Source organism: Tyto alba, unplaced genomic scaffold (assembly GCF_018691265.1).
Source record: "Tyto alba isolate M040663 unplaced genomic scaffold, T.alba_DEE_v4.0 Super-Scaffold_12, whole genome shotgun sequence".
NCBI classification, from domain to species: Eukaryota; Metazoa; Chordata; class Aves; order Strigiformes; family Tytonidae; genus Tyto; species Tyto alba.
The window spans coordinates 6,957,468-6,980,793 of NW_024881274.1; the positions used below are offsets into that span (position 1 = coordinate 6,957,468).

Sequence of the window (23,326 nt, forward strand, 5' to 3'; positions counted from 1 at the left end):
CCGCCCCGCTTTCTGCCCCCCGGGGACACGCCCCGCGCCCGCTGCCCCGCCCCCCAGCGCCGTGCGTCACCGTGACGTCGGGGCGGCACGGGCCGGCCCAGCTGCGGGCGCCCCCTGGCGGCGCGGGGGGGGGGCGGGGGCGGCTGCGCTTCCCGTCGGCCCCCGCGGCGGTCACATGACCGAGGGCGGCCGGAAGATGGAGGAGCCGCCCGGCGCCGCGGCCGAGGACTCGTGGGCGAAGGTGGGTCCGTTCACCGGGCCCGGGGCCGGGGAGAGCGGGAGGGGCGCGGGCCGAAGGTCACTGGGCGGGCGGGGGGTGCAGCTTGGGCGGCCCAGGGGGGACGGGCCGGGGCGGACGGGGGGAGCCGGAGGTCTCCAGAGGCTTCTGGGATTAACGGGCCGGGAGGCTCCGAGGGGAGCTGGACCGGGAGCTGGGGGGTGACGGGCTGGGGGTCGGGGGGCTCCAGATGGGGCCGAGGGGGACGGGACGGGGCTGGGGAGCAGGGCTGGGGGTTCCGGAGGGTTCTGGGGCTGATGGGCCAGGGAGTGGCTCGGGGGGAGCCGGGCCGGGGGCCAGGGGGAGCTGGGGGGCTCTGGGGGGGCCGCGGTTCGCTGCCCCAGCCCAGCTGACATCTCCCCTCCCGCCGCCGCGGCACCGCGCAAGGTGGACGCTGCCTACGGCGACAATGGCCTGGACGCCGGTAGGTGCCCGGGCTGCCCCGCACCCTCTCTGTGCCCGGCTGGCAGCGGGGTCCCGCCGACCCCCCCATCCCTCCACACCCCCTCGCTCACTGCGGGAACCCTCTTCTTCCAGCGCTCTTCATGGAAAACGCCAGGAAAGGGAGCATAGTGTCACGAGCCAACAGCATTGGCTCCACCAGCGCCTCTTCTGTCCCCAACACAGGTGGGTCTGTGGGGTTTGGCTGCTGTCACCACGGGTCTTTCTGCCCACTGCAGGTGCCCAGCACGTTGCGGGGCTTCCAGCTCTGCTCCCCGAGCTGAGCCGAGCGCGGCTGCCCCCCCTCGCTGCCTGGGCAGGATTCAACCCTGGGCAGGAAGGTGGTGGGGGACAGTGCCGGGGCGTTGTGGTTTCCAGCAGTGTCTGGCGTTGGGAGTCGGTCGGGTTTTGACGCCTCCCCAAGGGAGCTGCCGGCACCTTCCCCCTGCCCAGCTGCGCAGCGAGCGGGCTGGCGGGGCCCCTCGCAGCGCTTGGCCTTGTCCCGAGCCGCCGGCGCTGAGCCCCTGGGCCGTGCGGGGGTGGCCGGGGCCCGCGGAGCCCCCCCTGCGCCCCGGGAGCTCGGCAGCCGGGCTGCTGCACGCTCAGGCGAGTCCCCTCCACGCAGACGACGAGGACAGCGATTATCACCAGGAGTCCTACAAGGAGTCGTACAAGGACTGGCGCAGGCGGGCGCACACGCAGGCGGAGCAGAAGAGGCGAGACGCCATCAAGGTAACCCGAGAGGCTGCGGGCGCCCAGCACCCCGCTGTTCACAGCACCTTCCCCTCCCTTCTGCTGCTGGATCCACCCCGACAGCAGCGTGCTGGGAGCCACCTTGGCTCTGGCTGCCTGCCTGGTGGGAGCTGGGATCTGGCACCTTTTGAAACAACCACTCTCTCACTGCTGACCTCCAAATACACGTGCTGTGGCTCTGCTTCCCCGCAGAAAGGCTACGATGACTTGCAGGCCATCGTTCCTACCTGCGAGCAGCAGGATTTCTCCATAGGCTCCCAGAAGCTGAGCAAGGCCATCGTCCTCCAGAAGAGTGAGTCTTGAGGGTGGGGAGAGGGAAGGGGGGTGCTATCAACCCTCAAAGCATGGAAGTTCAGCACTTTTGGACCTTCCGGTGTGACGAAGCTCTGGGGAAGCCCAGGCACTGGCCACCTCCACCCCCCCACCTCCCCAGGGAGAATCGGTGCAGCCGGGAGCTGATGCTGCCTGGGCTCGGGCACCCCCTGCGGGGATCTCGGGCGCTTGTGTGTGCTCTCAAATCCTCACTCTGTGTTTTCATGCTCAGCCATTGACTACATCCAGTTCTGCACAAGGAAAAGAAGAAGCAAGAGGAGGAAGTTTCTACCCTCAGGAAAGACGTGATGGCGTTGAAGATCATGAAAGTGTAAGGGAAGAGCTGTCGGGGTCCTGCCTTCCTCTTCCGGCTGTTTTCCCCGCTGTCCTTGCCAGGCTCTGCGGATGCACTCGGTGCTTCGCAGGCAGCCCGGCTCCTGCAGTACCAAACCTGTCCCTGCCCGCTGCCTTCGCTTCTCCTCCAGCGGCTCGTTAGTGTGGGTCTGTCTCGGGTCAGTTGGTGGAGTTTAGTATGAAGGTGGATCTGAGTCAGAAGATGAACCTGCTCCCAGCGTCAGGAGCAGCTGCAGCTTCCCTGTGTTTATTTACTTGCAGGATTTTCTGCAAACTCTTGGTTCTCCCCATCCTGCAGCAGTTCTCCATGGTCAGTGCCAGGCAGAGAGCTCTGTCCCCACAGCTGAGCAGGAGCCGGGCACGGGAGGCCTCACTCTGCTGCTGAACACGGGGCGCTCGGTTTGTTTCAGGAACTACGAGCAGATTGTGAAAGCTCATCAGGACAACCCGAATGAGGGGAAGGACCAGGTCTCCGATGAGGTGAAGTTCAATGTTTTCCAAGGCATTATGGATTCCCTGTTCCAGTCCTTCAATGCCTCCATCTCCGTAACCAGTTTCCAGGAGCTCTCAGCGTGTGTCTTCAGCTGGATTGAGGAGCACTGCAAGCCCCAGGTGAGCGCGGGAGCAGCGGGCGGGCTGTGGCGATGGCAGAGGGAGCGGGGCAGAGCGCACTGCGCAGGACCGGGCATCCCCGTCCCCTCTCCCGGGGCTTCCGAAAGGGCAGCGTTTGGCTGTGACTGGTGCTGGGCTGGGGCAGCGCGGGGGCACGGGGGGGACAGAGATGGTGCCTGAGCCCCAGCCGCTCCCAGCTGCCGGACTGGTTTGGTGCTGAAAGCTGGCCAGGGTGGGACAGAGCTCAGGAGGGTCCTGCCTGGTCCCCTTCACACCCTGGGCGGGGCAGGGAGGGCACAGGGCCGGGTCCCTGCGCTGCTGCAGCTGCCCGAGACGCTGGGGCCCAGGGCCGGGGTGGGAGCATTGCCCTTACGGGTGTGGGGGGCTGGGCAGCCCGGGGGTGCAGGGGGGTGCCTGTGGCATGGGCCCCAGGCTCTAGCGGGAGTCGCCCACCAGCGAACGACTGACCGTGTCTCCTCCTGCCCCAGACGCTGCGGGACATTGTGATCGGGGTCCTGCAGCAACTGAAGAGTCAGCTGTACTGAGCCTTCCCCTGCAGCGCCGGCAGCTCTGGGGCACCCCCTGCCCAGGGGCCTGGGTGACGGGCGCCAGGAAGGGCTGGGCCGTCTCCCTCGTGGCTGTTTTTAAAGCTTCTCTGAATTAATTATTTATTGTATTAACTACAAAACCAAAACGAGGCTGTGCAGACACCTCTGCTCCACAGGTACTGTCACAGTTGATACTACCAAATATTTGTAGGCACTTGGCAAAGGAGGGGAAAAAGGTGTGTGTTGAGGAGAGGTCTTTTAGGGTGCCAGAGAGTCGTTAGCCCGGGCAGGCGTGGTGGGGGTCGCCTGCGCTCCCGACTCTGCGCTGTGGAGCGGAGCCGCTCTGTAACCTCAGGGCGCTGACACGAGCCCTTCTGATCCCGGGGGAGGGGGATGAAACACGAACGGCTGCTAAAAGCTGTTGGTTTCTGTTAAAACAGACTCGGAATAGGCAGCTCCTGTAACCGTGGGTGGTCTGGGGGGGGCAGGGGTTCGGGTTGTGTAGGTGCGTTGGCAGAGCTGCCTGAAGGACGAGCCCGTCGCTGCCAGGGAGATGCTCGGGCAGCCGCGACCTCCCTGGTGCGGAGCCGGCGGCGCCGTGACCTCTGCTGCTGCCCTGGCAGGGAGACAGGAGGGAGCTTTCACCCGCTCACGCTGGTGAGCGCCCCGACGTGTCTGGCTTCACCCGTCATCAGGTTCTGACGTGGCTGTGCTGAACAGGGCAGCGGTTCAGCAGCTGTGACAGCGCTGCCACAAGCTCTCGCGGCTCCTCCTTAGAACTTAGACGCACACATAGACATAAGCAGCCTTGATTGGATTTGATTTTTGTTTTTGTGAATCACTGAAATCATACTGAGGTATTACCAGTGTCAGCTTCGCAGACGTGCTCTCTGGGACACTTGTTAACCTGTCACAGGCCGCTGCTGTCATCGCCGTGTGGGGCAGCCGCTGCCCAAGTGATTGTACCGGGGCCCCTCCGGCGCGGTGACACCAGCAGCGGGATTTGTTCTTTGTAATCACAGCTGTGCTCCCACACCAGGGCAGTCGATATTGATTTTACAGTTTTTCCACTGTTGAGGAGGTAGCACTTGGCTCCAGGTTACGTAGTTTGAGCGCTGCAGCAGGAGAATGTTTAAGCTAGTGCTTCTACCCACAGTTAGTAGCAGAGAACTTGCTCAGATGGTTGATTTTTATACAAAATTAGTCTTCAATCCCCACACTGGGGTGCCCTTTCTGCTGCACTGCAGCGGAGGCCCCGGAGCCAAACCCTGCAGTGACGCAGGGGCGGCTGTGCCTCAGCGGGACGCTGCTGCTTCGTGGTGACACAAATCCCTCTCCCAGGTGAGCGGGGGGGGGGTCAGGGCTCCGTGGCTGAACGAGGGGCACATGCTGAACCCCTGGAGCTGCACTGCTGGAAGCTGCCTCCTGCCTTGGGAAGATGTGGAGTTTTACAGACCTCACACGTGAAAGCAATGTATTTTTCTATTGTGAAAAGTAATTACATAAATTTTGCTGAATGTTTTAATGATTTTTCTGCTTTTGTTGCTGTTGCTGAGTTCCTAGCGCCTACCCCTAGAGTTGGTCAGAGATGGACTCGTTTCTGGAAGCCCAGGCCAGCCCTCGCGGCTCAGGTTACCTGTTCCTGGCTCTCACCCTCCCCAGCCCTGCCCCGACACTCTCTGAATAGAGAAACACCACAGCAAAGCACAGCTCAACCAAAATCCTGGAGTTTAATGTGTCAGCTTCTCGAGTACCGCTCGGTCAGACTGTGGGAAGCAGGTGAAACAGTGGTAGAGCTCTGCAGCCATAACAGTCCCAAGTTCACTGGCCTTGCTGAGGCACTCACTTCTGTTCTTAGGGCAACCCCAGGGGCCGCAGAGCCGTGTACTTGCACCCTCCCCTACGCAGCCCCCCGGGGCCACCCTGAAGGGCAGGGAGAAATAACGTTCCCTCCGCCGGCAAGATGCTGAGAGGGCCCAAGGCTGAGTCCCTCCACCCCCCCCTTCCAGCTGCAAAGCATTTTAAAACAAACAAATAAGCAGGACAAGCCCAAGCCCCGCAAAAGGGGGAAAAAAAAAATCAACCCAACAGCTGAGTTGCTGCATCAGCTTCTGGTCCCTGGGGCTCACACAGCTGCCGGCAGCGTGACGTTGTGGTCCTCGTCCGTCTCGATCCCAACCTCCTCCTGCGCCAGCACGGAGCGGCTCAGCACCACGGCAGAGCCACCGCCACAGCCCAGCCGGCCTCGGTACTTACGAAGAATTGCTTCTTGCTTTTGGGGTACCCCTCCAGGATGGCCTCCAGCAGCTCGGTCGCCTGGCAAGACAGGGGTGCAGGGAGGGCCGTGGGGCAGCGCTCAGGGCCCGGCCCGCGCAGCGCGGGCACTTCCCCGAGGGAGCGTCGGTACCCGCCAGCCTGCCCCAAACCTGCTCCCTGCTCCGCAGCTCCAGCGGTCGCCCGAGCTCTCCTCGCTCAGCACCGCACGGCGCCAGGGTGCTCAGCTCCCCGCGCTGCCCAGCTGATCCCCCAGCCCCGCGCCGATGGCACCCAGCGTCCCCGCAGGGCCGTCACCACCGCCCACCCGGCGCTGCCCACCCACCCTGCCCGGTGGCACCGCCGTTACCATGCGCTTCCGCCGCCGCCACTCCTGGCAGTACAGCCTCTGCTCGCCACAGACCTGCAGACAGCAAGACACAGTGGGAACAGACCAGGGAGCTGCTGTGAGCCCGTGGCCGGGAAGTGCCTGGTGCCAAGGACCCCCCAGATGTTCCAGCTACCACCAGAGGGTTATTTAACAGCACAAGTGGCCCGTGAAGCCCCTGCAGGGACATGAACCTCTCTGTAAAACAGATCACCCGAGCCAAGGAGAACTGAGTTCACCAACCGGTGGGTGACTGCACGAAGAAAAAGTTTGTAAGGAAAAGGCAGCTCAGGCCGTTTCCTAAAACCCCGAGCGGTGTCACCATCGTGCTCAGGGCTGAGGCTCCTCACGGGCTCTGCAGAGCAGCCCGGGGCCCACACGTCCCTGTGCCTCTGTCCTCCCAGTGTCAGTCGGGCTGGGCACTGGGTGACTGGTGGAGGGTTTGGTACAACCAGCCCAGCCCCTGCCAGTTCTTCACCTTCTCTTTCTCTTCTGGAGTCACGTGGTTGCTGGCAGACTTGATCCTCTCCAGTTTCTCTGCGTAACTCGCACAGTCCCTCCTCAGCTCCTCGACCTCTCTGGCCATCTCAGGGGTCGTCATGGAGCTGTTCAGGTCCTTCAGCTCTGGAAGGGAGGCAGCGATCGGGGCAGAGCCACCCGTGCCAGCGCAGCCACGGCCGCTGCCCGGGCAGGCAGGACCCACTCACCCGCCTCCGCGTGCCGGCAGCTCTGCTGCAGCGCCTGCACCTTGGCCGAGAGCGCGGCAATCTGCCCGTCCAGGCCGCGGAGCTCCGCGTCGCCGGCGGCCGGGAGCTGCTCCTGCGGCGAGACCGTCGGGGGGTCGGCGGGGCGGGCGCCAGCGGGGGTGCCCCCCGGGGCCGGGTCTCACCTGGGCGGCGAAGTAGATCTTCTGCTTCCCGTAGGTTTTCTCACGGACGCGGCCCTGCTGCGCCAGCTGCTCCAGCGCCTTCACCACGGCCTGCGGGACCAGCGCGTCAGCCGGCCCCGGGCCCCTGTCCCGGCCCCCCGGTACCGACCCCGGCCCCGCTCACCGCCTTGCCCAGCCCGTGCTCCCGCTGCAGGTTCCCGAAGGCGTCCTGGGCGCTGTACGGCCGGTTCTGCTCCCGCAGGTACCGCAGCAGGACAGCGGCGGCGCCCCCTGCGGGACAGCCCGCCGGTCACCGGGAGCGGGGCGCCTGCCCGCTACTCTCCGCCCGCCCGCTCTTCACTCCCAGCCCGTTACTCCCCGCCCCCCCCCCCCGTTATTTATTTACTCCCCCGCCCGTTCTCCCCCTCACCGCCCGCCGCGGGCCCCTCCCGGCTTTTGCTCATCCTCCGCCCCGCTCCGCTCCCGTCCGGCGGCGTGACGCACTTCCTGCGCGCCGCCCGCCCACCGGGGAAAGGGACGAGCGGAGGGCTCCCATTGGTGGGTGATGCGAAGCCCCGCCCCGAAGGCGGGGCTAGCCCGGCCGCCCCGCGGTCCCGCCGCCCGCCCGCGGTCCCGCCGCCCCCCCCGCCTAACGGCCCCGCGGGCACCCGACGGCCAGCGCCCTCCGGCGGAAAGAGGCAGAGAAAGGGGTTTCCCTGAAGAGGCACGTTCTTTGCTGCACAAACGCGATCGGAACCCGGTTCTATGGCTTAGAAAAAGCGGCGGTAGGGGCGGGGGGCCGGGACCCCCGGCTGGCAGAGCGTCTCTCCCACGGAGGTCGCTGGTTTGTCTCCGTGACCGCGACACGCACGAGCTCTCCAGTCACGGGTGGCTCGGGCTGGCATCGACACAGGGCAGGAGGCAGCGGGCTGTCCCCGAGGCCAGAACAAAACCAGCCGGGCAGAGCAGCTCCACCGCCTCCCGGCCCCAGCAGCCCCCCGAGGGCAGCGCGGGGGGACGTGCAGCGCTGCCACTGTCCACGGGGGCTCTTAGCAAAGTGCTCGTCCGCTATTTTAGGAAAGCGACACAGAACAGCTGCCACATATAGATGTTCTTTGCAGGACTCTAGTCATCACAGTAGATGTCTTATTGCCAGTACGTCTCTTACAAAATAGCATCACTAGGAAGCTGGAACTGGAGATGAGTGGCCATTGCAAGTACAAACATTGTGGCTGCACACCGTCGTGTCCACAACAGGAGCGAGGGGTGTGTTTCTACCCAGAACTGGATATTGCTGGGATAGAAGACTTGGATTCTGTGCACATTTTAGGAGCGGGGAACAGTTGTCTTAAAGACAGAATAGCATTAAGTCCCAGACACTAAATCTGAGGGGAAACCAATCCTGTTCACCTGGTTACGCATCAGCCCCGGAAGGTCGGCTTCAAGATTGTCCTTGGCCATGCTACGTTGGTCTGACCGGTGGCCTCTAGAGCTGCAGACACCAGATTTATTGTCTTATGTGAAGAAGTTCGGAGCAAGCAGCATCCTGGCAGACAGGGCAGGGCAACGCATGGGTGATTGTGGAGCTATCACATCAACGCCTTTTCCCTATGAATTACCGGTGTAGTTTATTTTAAAATCCAAGCGAGACTACAGAGTCACAAGTCACAGTGGTGTTCCCAGCCAGGACTGGCTATCACGTCACTCATACTCACACGGGAGACAATCGAGACAACTGTGCAAGGCTTTTCCTTCCAGGATTCCCTCCACGATGCGCAACAGAAAACCAGAGGGAAGTGGTGGAATTGCTTACTGGCCCCGCGAGCCAGCAGGATCCAGCTGGTTCAGCTCGGACTGATCCAGCAGTTCAAAGTCATCCCCTTCCGCATCAGTGTCCAAGTCTGAGCTGGCCGTTCTGAGGTAAGTCTTTGCACCTCTCTGGGGATTGTCGCCACGTGAGGAGCCTGGCTGAGGGGCTCCTGACAGCGCAAGCTGTATCATCCCTCTGGTGACAAATCCAGCTATGTTGTTAGTAAGATTCTGTACAGATGGCAGTGCACCAGACTCTTCCTGGTCATAAGGGAGATGCAAATCTTCTGTCACTTGTGGGCGGTAAGCCAGACTTGGGATCCCAATGCTGGTGTCATCTTCGTCATCTATGCCAGTTGCTTCTGGGTTTATGGAAGGGAAGTCAGGGAGATCTCTAGCAAAAGATTCTTCTGGGTCACTGTGACCGTCCAGGTCTAGAAGAGGAGAAAGTGCTTTGAATACATAGTACACGCCAAAGACCCCGCAGGCGAGGGCAGCACAGCACACAAAAGCTGGGCCATTACCTCCCCAAGACAGACCGTCTCTTGTCATCTCACAGACCAAACGCTCTTTAATCTTCCCCCCATACAGCTCTTTGGGATGCCTGCTGACCTCCCAGTTCACCCACAAGGAATGCAGGTGCTCAACCAGACACCTTCCCTTCTGCCAGAGGGAAGTGCCCCCTCCCAGACTTTGCGCTGCAACCTGTATCCCCACAGCCAGAGACTGGCCGAGCTGGATCTGCCTTTGAAGAGCAGCTGTCGTTGCTCTACTAAAGCACCACAGGAATGAAGGAGGAAGCTCAAATTCTGAAAAAACAGGTAGTTGCATCTCATCTTAGTCAGCAAGACACATCAAACAGCTAGACCTCAAGGACAGAAGGCAATGCTCCCTCCCTCCAACCCGTCACACCGGTGCCTGCTCAGCACTCCACACCTTCCAGAAGCTGCCCATCCCCTCTCACCTTCGGATCCCTCTGTCAGGGGAGTCTGGCCTCTCGACAGGTTAAACATCCCGTTTTCAGTGTAGGAAACCTCAGCATCCGAATGCTCCGAGTCAGAGATGGTTAGTTCCTTGGCGACCACAGAGTCATCCAGCTTTGAAATTGGACATAAAATTGAAAACATCAAATACTGGAAAGCTCATTCCTGTGCCCCAAGGCAAAACACGTGATCCAGTGGCCACCAGTTAAACCCAGTCCTCACGGGAAGCTGGCATCTGAGGCTCATTTCACACTTTACTTCCCAGCCTAGGAGACTGTAGTCGGTACAAGCAGCTCTAGACATACCTGACCGAGACAGAATAGGAAAGACCTCTCTAAAAGGAGAATATCCTCATCTGATCTTCCATCACAACTCGGCTAGAACATGCTGGATACAGGGCCATGGACTGCACGTCCACGCAATGCAGTGAGTTTGTTCTATTCAGCTGAGCTTTTCTACTTCCAAGACTTTTTGTTACCTTGGGACAGAATGCAGCAAGCTCCTCTTCACTGTCACTCCCATCATCCACAGCCTCCTGATTAAGGGATCGGTGACGCACTGCCAGAAACCAGAGTGAAAGCTTATTATTGGTGCTAGGACAGGGGTCTGTACAGGACCAGCCTCAGCAGAGCAGAAAGACCCTGAGCTGGCAAGCTTGGACGTGACACAACACAGCATGCTTTGTTCCACAGCAGAGCAACGTGATCATTCCTGACTTGGGCTGCTGCAGATCTTTTGCTGAGATGAACATGTTTAGCAGATACCTTGCACTGAGTCCTTCCTCTTTTTTTCAGTGCAAGTGCAGTATGGAACACACAGTTCTGGCAGCTGAGAAACGGAGCAGCTCAGCACTGTGAAGAGCTTACACCAACTGCTCACTGGGAGATGACTGCGGAGGCAGAGCTGCCTTGCTTCCTTCCCAAAGCAGTGGCAAGTATTTGCCAAGGGTGCTGGAGTGACTGCTGTGCCAGACACGCAGCCCCATCCCACTGCAGGACCAGGGGCTTGAGTCGCAGGCAGTTTCAGGTACCAAGGGTCAGAAACAAAGTACAGAAACTTACATTGCTTCTCCCGCTGCTTTGCTATCATGTAGCCTCGAACACTGAAATCCAGCCGCTGCAGAGCTGGCTCCAGCTTCATGTACATGCGCTGCCCCAGTCTGTGGTACACAGCAAGGGGCCACAGCAGGATGAAGAGCACTGGGGTAAGTGGGAACTCTGATTAGAAGTTTGTTCAGGATGCTACTTGGCAAACATCTTGCCCATTTTGTGACGCAGTATAACACGCACACGGTATGCGAGATCTGAGTACTGAAGGCAACGCTATGGGAGGCTGTTAGAACTGGTGCAGTCACCTCTGCCAATTTAACAAAATTGAGAGGTCAACCTATTAGTGCTCAGATCTATGGTCACTAAGCACTCCAACATGTTCTCTATGGACCAGAGACCTTAGAGTCCTGGACAAGAACCACCACATTCCAGGCAGAATGTATTATTTTATATTTTAAAGCCATTCACACAAGCTTCTGTTCTGAGCAGAAGAGCCCCATCCCTTGGACATTCAGATCCCATTCATCTCTAACCCCTCTTCTCCTGTAAGTCTGTACTTGGCACAGAGATCTACTTACACAGCAAGTATGAGAGCAAAAGTCCAGGGATATACCGGCCCAGGACAGCCAGGAAAGTAAAGACTCCACACACTAGAAGGCAAAACTGAAGACATGGGAGACAGTGAGTTTCCAGGGTTAAGCAGTGGATTCACTCATTTCCTGACTGTCTTGTTCTCTGCAGATTCTAGGTCAAGACACAGTTCTAACAATAGCAAAGCCTTGCTAATGTCCAACTACCCCGTTCTAGGACTAGTGCAGACACAGGAGGTATCTGGCTTCAGAGCGACAGGCAGCATCCTCTGCCTCAGCATATGAGGAGCTTCCCAAAGCAGGTATGCTAAAAGCAAGGAAGAGGCAAGAGACGACAGAACTCTTCAAGGTAAGAAGGACAAGGACAGTACCACCATGTTACAGGTTCCTCTCTGCATAAGCCTCAAAAAAAGAAGAAAAAGGAAAATAAACTTGACACACTTTCTCAAACTGTGGAAGTCCAAAGAGGTAGATGAGTTTGACAGACACTTAAAAAGCCAGAAACCTACGGAAGGAACAGCTACGTTTTCACTTCACTAGTGCAATCAACATGCCGACATGCATTTCCTTCTCCCTCCTCCACAACCTGATTATTCTGCCTGTGCTTTCTATTCCTCTCCAGCACTTAACAGGCACGTTGTTGTGGGAGACCTCCCGTGGTAACCTCCTGTGTCTGAATGCATTCAGCCAACGCTGGATGCAACCACAAGAGGATACTAGTGGTCAGCAGAGGCTCCACACTAAATATGTTTTTTGCTGAGCTCTGTACATTCTTACCTTTCCAGGGTTTTCCCTCTTGAAAATGAAGAGATTACTTAAGAAGTTGGTCCCAGCCACCCATCCTTCAGCCAAATGGTGACAGAGTTCTGGCACTCCGAGCAGCCGAGGGTGAACGTATCCCCAGCTGCAGTGAAGGGAAGAATTTGGGAACAGATATTACTGCGTTGACATCAGTGCAGGAGTCGCTTGTTACAAACACTCGTCTCAATACTACCTTCTCTTCTCCCCCAGCCACTGAGCTCCAGAGATAAGGGTCAGCCTGCCTTCAGAACACCACCTTGCCAAAAGCAGCACTGCTACGTACCATTCTACAAGTGTCCCAGTTCTCCCACAGCAGCTAAGGAGCAGTAATTTCAGCCATTCAGTCTTTTGGCTTAGACTGGTTTCCATGCTACTGGAGGGAAAGGGCAGTGCAGAAGCAAATCAAGCAAATCCATTTGCTTTTTCTGCATTTATTTGGTCAACTGCGACCCCCAAGAATTCAGCACAAGGTCTACAGGCAGCCTTGTACCTCACTTAGTATATTCAGTTACTTCAGAGGCATTGTCTTTGTCAAGTTCTATTAGTGCTTCTTAACTGCTAGTCACAAGTACTTGAAGGTTAAGAAGAGCAATTCCTTTTGTACTTGGGCCTCTTGCAAAAAAAAAAAAAAAAAAAAAAATTTAAATTGACATTTGGCAACAGCTCAAGTGATTTAATCAGGAGCGGAGCACCCAGTGGGGCTCAGCAGCACAGGCGAGCAGAAAGGTGTGCCCAGAGAGAGGAAGGTGTTATTATCAAGACAACACCCCAACATTTCTCAACCCATTATTAATGCTGCAGTCAGATCATAACTATGCAGTAACAACTTCTGGAACAAGCCTGTTAAACGTTCCCTGTCGAGTCTCAGAAGACTTCATTATTTCCAGAAGAAATGCTGTTTTCCTGCTACTGGAGGCCTGTGCAAAAGGAATTGCTTTTAAGGCAGCGCCTCTACCTTAAGGGTCCAGGGGAAGTTTTACAACACTGAAGCAAGCACTACTGAAGGCCAGCATGAAGGCAAAGATTAAGTACAACGTATTGGTTCGGGCCAGTCAAAAAGTTGTGACAATAGCTTGACAGAGTCCAGGGCTCCATCCTCCCTCTGCTAAGCAGCTCCCTTCTCCCCCTCCTTTCTCGCTCAGAGGAGCCAACATTACAAGCACATGCAGGTAATAATTACACGCTATCACAGCAAAGTACCAACCAGCAGAGGATTCCATTAGTTTCCTACCTCTCATTGTCTAATTCGTCAGGTCTCGCCACTAAAATATTAAGAACAGACACTACATTAGTCGCAAGGAATTTGCCATGAGAATGCTTAGCTCTTGGGATTTAAGTAAAGCTTTAATGAGCTGGGGAACACCTGAAGAAGACATTAATTGTAATTAAGAACCAGAGATGCATCACCCCATAACACATTTGGAACACGTATGTGTTACAGTACAAGACTACAAGAGAGTCTCCTTGTGGCTCCTCAACGCTTGCTGGACACTGTCTGGAAGGCTGCTCTGGTTACACTGACAGGTAATAGCAAAAAGTACCACTTTCACCTCCCTTCCCCTGCACACACCAGATGGTGAAGGAAGAACAGCTTGCTTGCTGAGAGGCATCAGAGATTTAAGTCTTTTGTTACTTCCTCACCCAGGCTGGGATTTGAAAAGTGACCCAGGGACATACCAGTCACCCTGAAAAACCAAAATCAAGGTTATGAGGGAGCTGGACAGACACCTCCTCGTAAGTAGGAACACTTCAGCTATAGAACCTGAGCCAAGCTGCTAGACACTGAGGAAAGCTTTAATGTCTTCCCAAGAACTACAGAGAACACGAGTTGATGCAGAAAGCTGGGAGTTGTACTCGGCTAGTTAGTCAGGGAACACCTCTGGGAGCATGCAAACCATCCACACGGCTTCAAAACCAGCCTGTCCGTGCAAAGCCAATGAAATCCTGAGCTGCTAAGAATGGTAGTATTCATTAGTATATTAATATCACAAACGATAGATAGACCTGCTTTGCTTAATGAAAGCTTAAGACTAACTTCATTAACAGCCACTAAGGTGCCTCTCCTTTCAAATGAATCTCTACTCAACAGCAAGGCTGGGACTCCTCTTTGTCCTAAAACATGAAGCTAATTTATTACAAATTCTGAGGAAAAATCCAGACGTATTCCACATATAATTCAATTTCTTGTTCTTGTACTGCATGCTTGAAAGGTGAATCACTGCTTCAAAACCTGCACTAGTTCACGTACACCAGATGTTTCAAGATTAGGAGACAAATACCAGTATCACAGGCACGAAAAGGACTTCTTATGCTTATGTAGGTTAGGATTTTCCAGCTCCAGGAAGAAAGCGCCTACAAGTGTTCTTGCCTGCTTCTAGATTCACAAAGCAAAAGACCCAGGATTTTAACTATTTATCTCTAAATGAAGCAGTCAATACGCCTCTAGGGCTAAAACCCATGCTTGACTTGCTGGTATCAACTCAAATATTGCAACTTACCTCCAATTTCAGGCCATATTTTGTTCTTCCACTGATCTAGACAAACTACTACTATAAGGGTAAATGCAACCAGGAACAGCAAGCGAAGAGAAGTCAGAGCAAAAAACCTATGGGAAAGAAAGGAACAAATCGGTACTGACCAGATCTGCGTCACAAACACACACACACACACAAAAAAAAAAACCAAACGCAAACTAACTCAAAGCTAACCAGTTTCCCCGTTACAGTTATGGCCAAAGTGAGCCAGCGCTAATCAGTCAGCAGGCAGGCTGCCCGGTGGGGAGCGGATCAGGCTGCTTTAGAAACCCTTATCTGCTCGTGTCGTGTCTATCGCGACAGCCCTGGATCACAGCTCACCTGCCAGAGGCGAGCAGAACCTGCTGCCCTTCCTCCCCCTCCGCGGAACAGCTTGGGGCTTGCTGGCAAGTCGTGCTTTGAGACCAGGGCAACGCAGGCAGAGAGGGACGGAGCTGCAGCAGAGCCGCGCTCCCAGGCCCCCGCCCGTCCGCCCAAACGGCCCCCGGGCTGAAGCCGCTCGGGTCCCGCCTCCGGCCGCCCCCCCGCTCCCGGCCGGCGCCGGGGGACCCGGCTGCCCTGCGCGGAGCCGAGGGGCCGTTCCCGGCCGCCGGCGCCCACCCGAGACCCACCCCCCCCCGCCACGGCGGGGGCAGCCCCGCGCGTCCCGGCGGCTCCCGCGGAACCGGGCGCGGCCGCGGGGGAGCCGCCCGCTCCCGGGCCCCGCGTCCCGCCGGCCCCGGGCCCCGCTGCCCGCTCACCAGAAGAGGCCGTGCGCCGCCAGCCAGCACAGCGCGCTGCGGCCCGGCCGCTCCCACACTAGCGCGGCCTGCGCGGCGCTCAGCAGCGGCTCGTAGGGCCCCAAGCGGCCCCGCAGCGCCGCGCTCACCGCCTGCACCCGCCGCTGCCGCTCGCCGGGCCCGCCGGGCCGCGCCGCCGCCATAGCTCCCTCACGGCACCGCCGGCCCGCCAGCCCGGACATGGCGGCCCCCGGCCGCCGGAAACGGGGCCCGGGTGGGCGCCGCCATCTTGGCGCAGGCGCGGCCGCCGCCCTCTGCCCGGGCGCCGCGCGGGGCGGGGCCGAGCGGGCTCTCTCCCGGAAGTGCGCTGCGCGCACGCGCTGCGCGGGGGGCGCCGGGCGGGAGGCGCGGCGGGGCGGCGGGGAGCCGGGCGGAGCGGCGGAGCGGCGGAGCGGCGCGGAGCCTCGGCCGCCATGCCGCGGGAGATCATCACCCTGCAGCTGGGGCAGTGCGGCAACCAGAGTGAGTGGGGGGCGGGGCCGGCGGCGGGGCCGGGCCGGGCCGGGCCGGGGGAGCGCGGCCCGGGCGGGGCCGGGATGCTGTGGGGGGCGGGGGCGGGGCCCGTCGCGGGCGGGGGCGGGGCCCGTCGCGGGGGCGGGGCCCGTCGCGGGGGCGGGGCCCGTCGCGGGGGCGGGGCCCGTCGCGGGGGCGGGGCCCGTCGCGGGGGCGGGGCCCGGGGCCGCTCCCGGCTCTGCCCCGGGGCACCGGGACCGGCCCGTCTGACCGCGGCCCCCCCAGTCGGGTTCGAGTTCTGGAAGCAGCTCTGCGCCGAGCACGGCATCAGCCCCGAGGGCATCGTGGAGGAGTTCGCCACCGAGGGCACCGACCGCAAGGACGTCTTCTTCTACCAGGTATTGCCGCAGCCCCCGCCTGGGCAAGCTGCGCTGCGGGAGGCGCCTGCCCTCGTCACCGCCTTGCTGGGTGCCCGGGGGAAGGCGGCAGGGCCGTCTGTGGCCGCTTCAGCTCCCTCCAGCAGCCCCCCCTGGTCAGGGACTGGGGGGCTGACGCTGCTCCCGGGATGGTTTGAGTGGCAGCCTCAGCCCAGTGCTCCTGCCTGCGCCCCAGTTTCTGGAGATGGCTATGTTGTGGAGGCAGAATCGCGAGGCTGAGGCTGCCATAGATACCTCCTTACGTAACCGCCATGAGCGCGAGCTCGTTAGGGCAGAGCCGCCCCCATCCACCTGCCCCGCGTTCAGGATATGCTCTGAGGCGCGTAACGATGCTGCATTACAGACAGGCTGTACATACCAAGTTTCCCTTCCTGCTCCTCCCTGTCCCTCGCCAGCTGTGCCGTGCTCTCCCGCGGCCAGGGGGTGGCACACACACTTGCAGTAAGAAGCAGCACTGAGCTGCGACTGCATCATGATCTTACTGCTCCTTGTTAAAGGCAGATGATGAGCACTACATCCCGCGAGCTGTGCTGCTGGACCTGGAGCCCCGAGTTATCCACTCTATCCTGAATTCCCCTTACGCCAACCTCTACAACCCAGAGAACATCTACCTGTCTGAGCATGGAGGGGGAGCTGGGAACAACTGGGCCAGTGGCTTCTCACAGGTAACATCTCTGGTGCTCTTAGTGCAAACACAGGTCAGCTCGTTAGGCTTGAGGCTTTATCATGTCAGGCTCAGTACGCGGTTTCTGAAGCATACCGCGTCATTTGGCAGGGACTTACACCTCAGTCTCTGTGGCACGCTGGGCACAGGGTTACATTGCCAGTCTGACTTGGCTTCACACCAGACTTGAGGAGCTTTTCTCCATTTTCTGTGGGAAAGGAACAAATTCTGGTCTGGTCTCTCTTGCAGGGAGAGAAAATCCATGAAGACATTTTTGACATAATAGACAGAGAGGCTGATGGGAGCGACAGTTTGGAAGTAAGTAAATCAGGATACAGTGCACAGGAAGAGTTGCAGGCACTGTGGTGCTTTTTCCGTTCCCTGTGGCACCTCCCTCCCGTGGCCCTCCCCCATGTCGGCTGAAGGAGGACACAGCCTGCCTGTGCTCCAGTGAAGGCCCTGGCAGGTTGGGAGGGCTCTGCTGGAACAAGGCACCTGCTGCCCCTCTGCCTGCACAAGGGTGTTTAGGCCCGGAGCTGCTGAGTGCTTTGAAATCCCCAGAGTGAGCGCAGGCAGCTGCAGCTTCATTTTCTCTCCAGCCAGGTGAAAGGGGCACCAGGGGTACCAAAGCTCTTCGGCTGCTTTGCCGTGTGCCTCTGGCAGGAGCTTGGCCACTGTCCCTGTAAACCTGGTGATTGTGTCAGGCTGTCACATGGCAATGGGGGAAGGGAAAATGTCATCGTAAAATAAACTGGCAGAAGATCCAACAGCCCGTTGTGGGACTTGCAGCAGGTGGGAACTGCCCCGAAGTTGGGCAGAGGGAGGCTGGCCTTGGGCACTCTAGAAGGAGGGGAATGGCATGGAGGGCCCGGGGAAAGGGCTGAGAACATGTACCTCCACTTTGTATGGCCGACTGGACCCTGAAGGTGACGTTGGAGCTATTCTGAAGTCTGGGGCAGGAGGAATCCAGGAGGCTCCTGAGCAGCAGTTGCACTCTGTGGTGTGTGCAGAGACGTGGATTCCACCCACGCTGGCGGGAGCGGGCTGATGAGCGTGTGGCTGTCACTGCGGTCTGGGGGAGCCAGGGCTAAACTCCTCTCCGTCCGCAGGCGTTGGCTCTGTGCTGTCAGTTGTCACAGGGGGGTTCTCGCCCCGGCTGGCGAGTCTCTGCTGGAGGTGGTGGCGGTGGCACAGCGCGCCCGCTCCTGCGGCTGAGCTGGACCTTGAGCTGCCCGCGTTCTGCTTTCTTCCAGGGGTTTGTGCTCTGCCACTCCATCGCTGGTGGGACGGGCTCCGGGCTGGGCTCCTACCTCCTGGAGAGGCTGAATGACAGGTGAGTGTTCAGCCTTGTCCCCTTCCCTCACCGCAGCGTCTGGCCCAGCCCAGGCACCCTGCCAAAGCGGGGAGCTGGAGAGCGCTGACTCAGAGCCACCGCCCCCACTCAAACACTGTCTTGTGCAATCCCTGGCACGCTGCCCGGGGAAGGGATGGCTCCTGATACGCCTGGGGACTTCAGAGGCTCTGAAACTGGACTTGTGCTGTCCAAACTCTGCCTTCCCTCAGCCATTCTTATCAGGCAGCTGCCTTCCGACACCCTGACTGTGCAGGGCAGGGTGGGAGGCTCTAGCTGTGGGCTCTGAACTGCCGTTCCCTGCCTGTTTCAGCTTGCAGCCTCTTGAAAAGGCTTGTAAGCAGCTGCTTAATCAGCCTGCGGATGGCTCAGCCTCGCCTGTAGCTCTGTCTGGCAGCCTGCTCCCGTACTGCTGGGGTAGGCACTGCTGGGACAAATTCTCCCTCCCTGGGAGCCTGACTCTGGCATGCAGTGCTGGTGACTCACTGCTGTCCTGAGCCCTGGAGACTGCAAAAAGGAGCTTGGGGGAGGAGAGAGTGCTGGCTTGGTGGTGTTAACCCTCAAGCCGGCTGGGCTTTCTCACCAGGTATCCCAAGAAGTTGGTGGAGACCTACTCGGTTTTCCCAAACCAGGATGAGATGAGCGATGTTGTAGTCCAGCCGTACAACTCTCTGCTGACGCTGAAGAGGCTGACGCAGAATGCTGACTGCGTGGTAAGAGTCCCGCCGCGTGTCAGGCCAGCAGTGCAGCCAGCTCCTGCGTGGAAGCCCTGTCCCCAGCCGCTCAAAGCCGCACCTTTGCTGGGGCGAGTGCTGCAGCAGCCTGCGATGCGCTTGCGAAGTCCCAGGCACAGCAACGAGCACCGCCCTGTCCAGAAGGGCTGAGCAGATGCGGCAGCTCCAGGGACCAGGGCTCTGTGCTAACCCCTGCTGAGCTGTCCGGCCTGGCATTTCTGCCCCTGGGATCCAGCAGAATCTTCCCATGGCAGCGAGGACTGGCTGTGCTTCCTCTGCCTAGTTGCACCGCAGTTTTCTGCGTGAACTCCAGCATTGCTTTCAGCACCCACAAGCCCCAGCCAGGCAGCGTCTTCAGCCCGCACCAGGGCCTTCGGCCAGGTCCTGACCAGGACACTGCTGGTCCCTCCCAGCTTACCTCTGCGTGCGGCAGGGCAGGAGCGGCTGCACCAGGGCCGCTGGGGCTGAAGGTTGCTGCGAGGTGCTGGCCCAGAGGCAGTGCTCTTTGGGAGAGCGCTGGGGAGCACAGCCAAGATGGGAGGGAAGAGCTTCCATTGACAGTGTTGGTTACGCTCCACAGATGAGTCAGCTTGTGGTTTCAAGTGTCTGCCACCTGCCGCGGAGGGCTCCGCCGGCACGCGGGGCCTGTGCTGGGCCAGGCGGTGCCCTCAGACACGTGGCCGGGGCTGCCCTTCCTCAGGCTGCCTCCGAGGCTCCTCACAGAGCCCATTTTTCTCTTGCAGGTGGTTCTGGACAACACAGCCCTGAATCGGATTGCGACCGACCGGCTGCACATTCAGAACCCGTCATTCTCTCAGATCAACCAGCTGGTGAGAAGGGCTCTTCCCTCTGGAGAAGCTGCCATGGGGCTTCCCCACTGTGTTCCATTTGGTCTGAACCTGCTCCGTGGGCTGGACGCGGTGGTGGGCAGCCTGGAGCCGTGGGCGAGGGTCCTCTGCCCTCCCCAGGGGCGGCTTCCACAGGCACTCCAGCTTCCCGCAGCACGGCTGCGTGGAGCAGGTTTTGAACGCGCCCTCCAACCGTGCGGTGACGCAGACGCTGACCCCGTCCTCTCCCCCAGGTCTCCACCATCATGTCTGCCAGCACCACCACGCTCAGGTATCCCGGGTACATGAACAACGACCTCATTGGGCTGATTGCCTCGCTGATCCCCACCCCCCGGCTGCACTTCCTCATGACGGGCTACACGCCGCTCACCACCGACCAGTCGGTAAGGCAGCCTGCCAGGCACTCCTCCCCTTCCCCGGGGCAGGAGGCGCTGCCACCCTCACCTGGTAACATCCGCCAGCCCCATGGTCTTGGTGTGAGCTGTAATTGCCTGTTCCAAATCCGTGGCCCGCGTGCCCGCGCCACGTGACAGCCGCGTGTGATGTGAATCAGACGTGAGCAGGCAACTGTGCTTGCGCTGGGCTACCTGCTGCACACACCAGGACGGCCCAGCAGCTATGGGAGAGCCGACAGTGTCTGATCTGACAAGGCCACCCGTAGGAACGGTCGGAGCGAGCCCAGCGAAGCGGCCCTGCCCGTCCTGCCACCCCGCTGGGCCACTGGCCCAGCTGTGTGGGTCACAACACTGTTGGTCATTATGCCAAGACTGACTGTGGGCTCCGGGCATCAGCCCCTTCCCGCGGCTTGATCTGTGTTCTGGGAGGGGATTGCCACCCCTCAGCTGCATCAAACACTTCCGACTGCGTTTAGCTTGTCCCCAGCCAGTGCCCCCTCAGCCCCCCCAGTGAGACCGGGACAGTTCTGTTTTGAGGCGCTCACCTGCGTTGGCCGTGTCTCAGTTCTGCTGGGAGCTAACAGCTGCTGTTCTCCTCTCGTGTGCATTTCCTCAGGATGTTACTCAGAGAAGCAAATCTGAAAAACTGCTGGCTCTGAAAAGGGTATCGAGTGTGTGATCTGTCCTCCCCGGGAGGAGTGTGGGGAGGGCTCAGCCGGTGCCTGGAGCGGGGCTGCCACGTCGCCAAGCTGCCCTTGCTGCGGGCGCTCCTGCGGGTGCCGGCCCTGGCTGCAGCCCCCTTGGGCAGGCAGCAGCCGGGCAAAGCCCCTGCCAGCCCTCGGGGTCGGCGGTGGCCGGTGTGCCCAGGGGCTCCGTGCAGGGCGAGGTGGGGAGGGGGTGCAGTGTGGAACCACTCCTCCTGTCCCCCAGCCTGGCTCCTTGCCTCGGCAGTGGAACAGGACAGAAGTTTGACAGCAACAACAACATGAAACCTGTCCCTCAGCTGAACTTCGCCCCCAGCCCCTGCTGTGCTGCTGGGGGAGCGGCTCGGCGCCCTTGTGTCGGAGCCTCTGCCAACGCTCCAGTCCTCAGCCTGGCTGTGCCTGTTGTGTGACTCTGGGATTCCCCCGTCCTGCATGTGGCTTTGCATGTGGCTCCATCCCCCGGGCGTGGGTTTCTCTGCCCAGCTGCCCTCCGCCCCTGTGTGTGTGTGCGGGGCAGCGGGAGGGCAAGCGAGCAGCACGCCGGCTCCCTGTGACCCCAGGCTGGTGTTTGCAGGTGGCCAGCGTGAGGAAGACCACAGTCTTGGACGTGATGAGAAGGTTGCTGCAGCCTAAAAACGTGATGGTGTCCACAGGGCGAGACAGGCAGACCAACCACTGCTACATTGCCATCCTCAACATCATCCAGGGGGAGGTGGATCCTACGCAGGTGAGTGCCCGTGGCCTCTGCAGATGCTGGTGGCAATGGCGTGGCCTGCCAGGGAAGGGCATGGTCACCGTCTTCCTATGCTGTGATCCCGGGGCCAGACTGAGCGGTGCCTCCCAGTTGCTCCTGTGTGGGCCCTGGCCTCATGGAAAGGCCACTGGTCCCTTGCTGCAGTGAGCCTCCCTGCCTGCCGTTGGCTGAAATCCACCTTCCTGAGGCCGTACGTCCTGCAAGGAGCAGCTCCTGGCTCTGCTGGGACCACCACCCTGCTGCCCCTTGCTGCTCTCATCCCACCAGGTTCACAAGAGTCTGCAGCGGATCCGGGAGAGGAAGCTGGCCAACTTCATCCCCTGGGGTCCTGCCAGCATCCAGGTGGCTTTGTCCCGCAAGTCTCCCTACCTGCCGTCCGCACACCGCGTCAGCGGCCTCATGATGGCAAACCACACCAACATCTCCTCGGTGAGTGCCCTCCCTCTACGCCGCTGGCGTCCTTTCGGTCGCAAACACGTCTTCTCTGGGGCTTTGGCAAAGCCACCTCCCTGCAGATGCGGGGAGGGGGGCCCGCTCCCAGCTGGGGCACAGGTCCGCGGGGTCCCGTCAGTCCTGCTGCGCCCCTGGGCCGTCCCCCCGGAGCCGGCTGCAGCAGGCCTCCCCCTCCCCGGCCAACGGCAGCCTCGGAAGCACGAGCCGACCCCAAGTGCTGGCTGGGTGTGGGGCAGCAGCTACGGGGCTGCCTGCCTGCCCCCCCCAAGGCAGCAGCCTGAGCAGGGTGGGCCCCGCGGGGTCCCCGGGGAGCGCTGGCCCGTCTGACCGCTGCGCTGCTCTCCAGCTGTTTGAGCGGACGTGCCGGCAGTACGACAAGCTGCGCAAGCGGGAGGCCTTCCTGGAGCAGTTCCGCAAGGAGGACATCTTCAAGGACAACTTCGACGAGCTGGACAACTCCCGGGAGATCGTGCAGCAGCTGATCGACGAGTACCACGCGGCCACGCGCCCCGACTACATCTCCTGGGGCACGCAGGAGCAGTGAGTGCCCTGCCAGGGGACGGGAGGGTCCCACGGCCACCTCCACGCACGCCGGCAGGGCTTGTCTCTGCCGTGCCCACGTTTAGCACCCCTCCGCGCTGCCCGGCCGCGGCAGAGTCCTCACGCCGGCTGCACGCACACGCTCAGCGGAAGCAGCTCTGCCCCTGAAGAGCCTTGGCGGGGGACGGCCCCCGCTCCACCACGGGCCCTGGCCCAGGACGGGACTGGGGCAGCTGCGCGCGGTGCTGGGAGGGAACCTCTGCCCGTGGGAGCAATGCTTGCTCGGGGGAGGATGAGAGCGAACCCCGGGGCTTGGAACAGGCCTGGCCCCAAGAGCTGGGTGCGTGCGGCCCCTGCAGCCAAGGGTCCTGTGTGGCTGAGCCAGTCCTCGCCCTGGGCAGGAGCCTCGCTCCTCCTTTGCCAGATCAGGCCTGGGGCACAGAGGCTGTATCTATATTTTTGTAGGTTATTTTGCTTTAATAAAGGCTGTTCCTGCACTGACGCAGCCCGCACGGCTCCTGGAGCGAGCAGCTGCAGCCGGTGCCAGGGCCAGCGCTCGCCTTGCCCAGCCGGCCGGCCCCGCTGCGCAGTCGCAGCCCGGTGGCCGCCGGGCTCGGCGGGAGCGCGGGGCCGGGGCTGCCG

The 23,326-nt window shown here is 60.3% G+C and overlaps 4 protein-coding genes across 4 annotated transcripts; 2 read left to right on the forward strand and 2 right to left on the reverse strand.

Moving 5' to 3' along the window:
* Positions 1-119: 119 nt before the first annotated feature.
* MLX (MAX dimerization protein MLX) lies at positions 120-4,822 on the forward strand. Its single transcript, XM_042787083.1, is given in 9 exon segments — positions 120-241; positions 665-701; positions 815-904; positions 1,344-1,450; positions 1,664-1,763; positions 2,016-2,033; positions 2,036-2,114; positions 2,548-2,749; positions 3,238-4,822. Coding segments are annotated over 9 exon segments (756 nt in total). The 5' UTR covers positions 120-175; the 3' UTR covers positions 3,295-4,822.
* A 186-nt stretch (positions 4,823-5,008) lies between these two features.
* On the reverse strand, positions 5,009-7,347 carry LOC116959948 (PSMC3 interacting protein). The gene is made up of 8 exons (XM_042787084.1): positions 7,237-7,347; positions 6,991-7,097; positions 6,828-6,917; positions 6,646-6,757; positions 6,417-6,562; positions 5,921-5,974; positions 5,554-5,613; positions 5,009-5,482 (listed from the first exon to the last, which is right to left on the reverse strand). The coding sequence occupies exons 1-8, from the start codon at positions 7,268-7,270 to the stop codon at positions 5,423-5,425; spliced, it is 663 nt and encodes a 220-aa protein (XP_042643018.1). The 5' UTR covers positions 7,271-7,347; the 3' UTR covers positions 5,009-5,422.
* A 170-nt stretch (positions 7,348-7,517) lies between these two features.
* RETREG3 (reticulophagy regulator family member 3) lies at positions 7,518-15,604 on the reverse strand. The gene is made up of 9 exons (XM_032985918.2): positions 15,313-15,604; positions 14,537-14,643; positions 13,270-13,300; positions 12,015-12,141; positions 11,226-11,310; positions 10,660-10,797; positions 10,077-10,156; positions 9,580-9,712; positions 7,518-9,049 (listed from the first exon to the last, which is right to left on the reverse strand). The coding sequence occupies exons 1-9, from the start codon at positions 15,531-15,533 to the stop codon at positions 8,616-8,618; spliced, it is 1,356 nt and encodes a 451-aa protein (XP_032841809.2). The 5' UTR covers positions 15,534-15,604; the 3' UTR covers positions 7,518-8,615.
* An 89-nt stretch (positions 15,605-15,693) lies between these two features.
* LOC122152776 (tubulin gamma-1 chain) lies at positions 15,694-23,185 on the forward strand. Its single transcript, XM_042787085.1, has 11 exons — positions 15,694-15,813; positions 16,090-16,202; positions 16,739-16,906; positions 17,155-17,223; positions 18,159-18,238; positions 18,843-18,969; positions 19,734-19,820; positions 20,072-20,221; positions 21,512-21,664; positions 21,959-22,120; positions 22,491-23,185. Exons 1-11 carry the CDS (start codon positions 15,765-15,767, stop codon positions 22,686-22,688), a joined length of 1,356 nt encoding a protein of 451 aa, XP_042643019.1. The 5' UTR covers positions 15,694-15,764; the 3' UTR covers positions 22,689-23,185.
* Positions 23,186-23,326: the final 141 nt, after the last annotated feature.

Coding starts and splice junctions, on each gene's coding strand:
- RETREG3 (XM_032985918.2), bottom strand. CDS start 15,533: ATGTCCGGGCTGGCGGGCCGGCGGTGCCGTGAGGGAGCTATGGCGGCG. Junction 11,311..12,014: donor AGAGGGAAAACCCTGGAAAG/GTAAGAATGTAC, acceptor CCATGTCTTCAG/TTTTGCCTTCTAGTGTGTGG. Junction 9,713..10,076: donor TTGCTGCATTCTGTCCCAAG/GTAACAAAAAGT, acceptor CCAATTTCAAAG/CTGGATGACTCTGTGGTCGC.
- LOC122152776 (XM_042787085.1), top strand. CDS start 15,765: ATGCCGCGGGAGATCATCACCCTGCAGCTGGGGCAGTGCGGCAACCAG. Junction 16,907..17,154: donor GGGCCAGTGGCTTCTCACAG/GTAACATCTCTG, acceptor TCTCTCTTGCAG/GGAGAGAAAATCCATGAAGA. Junction 17,224..18,158: donor ATGGGAGCGACAGTTTGGAA/GTAAGTAAATCA, acceptor GCTTTCTTCCAG/GGGTTTGTGCTCTGCCACTC.
- LOC116959948 (XM_042787084.1), bottom strand. CDS start 7,270: ATGAGCAAAAGCCGGGAGGGGCCCGCGGCGGGCG. Junction 7,098..7,236: donor GGAGGGGCCCGCGGCGGGCG/GTGAGGGGGAGA, acceptor GCTGTCCCGCAG/GGGGCGCCGCCGCTGTCCTG. Junction 6,758..6,827: donor AGATCTACTTCGCCGCCCAG/GTGAGACCCGGC, acceptor GTCTCGCCGCAG/GAGCAGCTCCCGGCCGCCGG.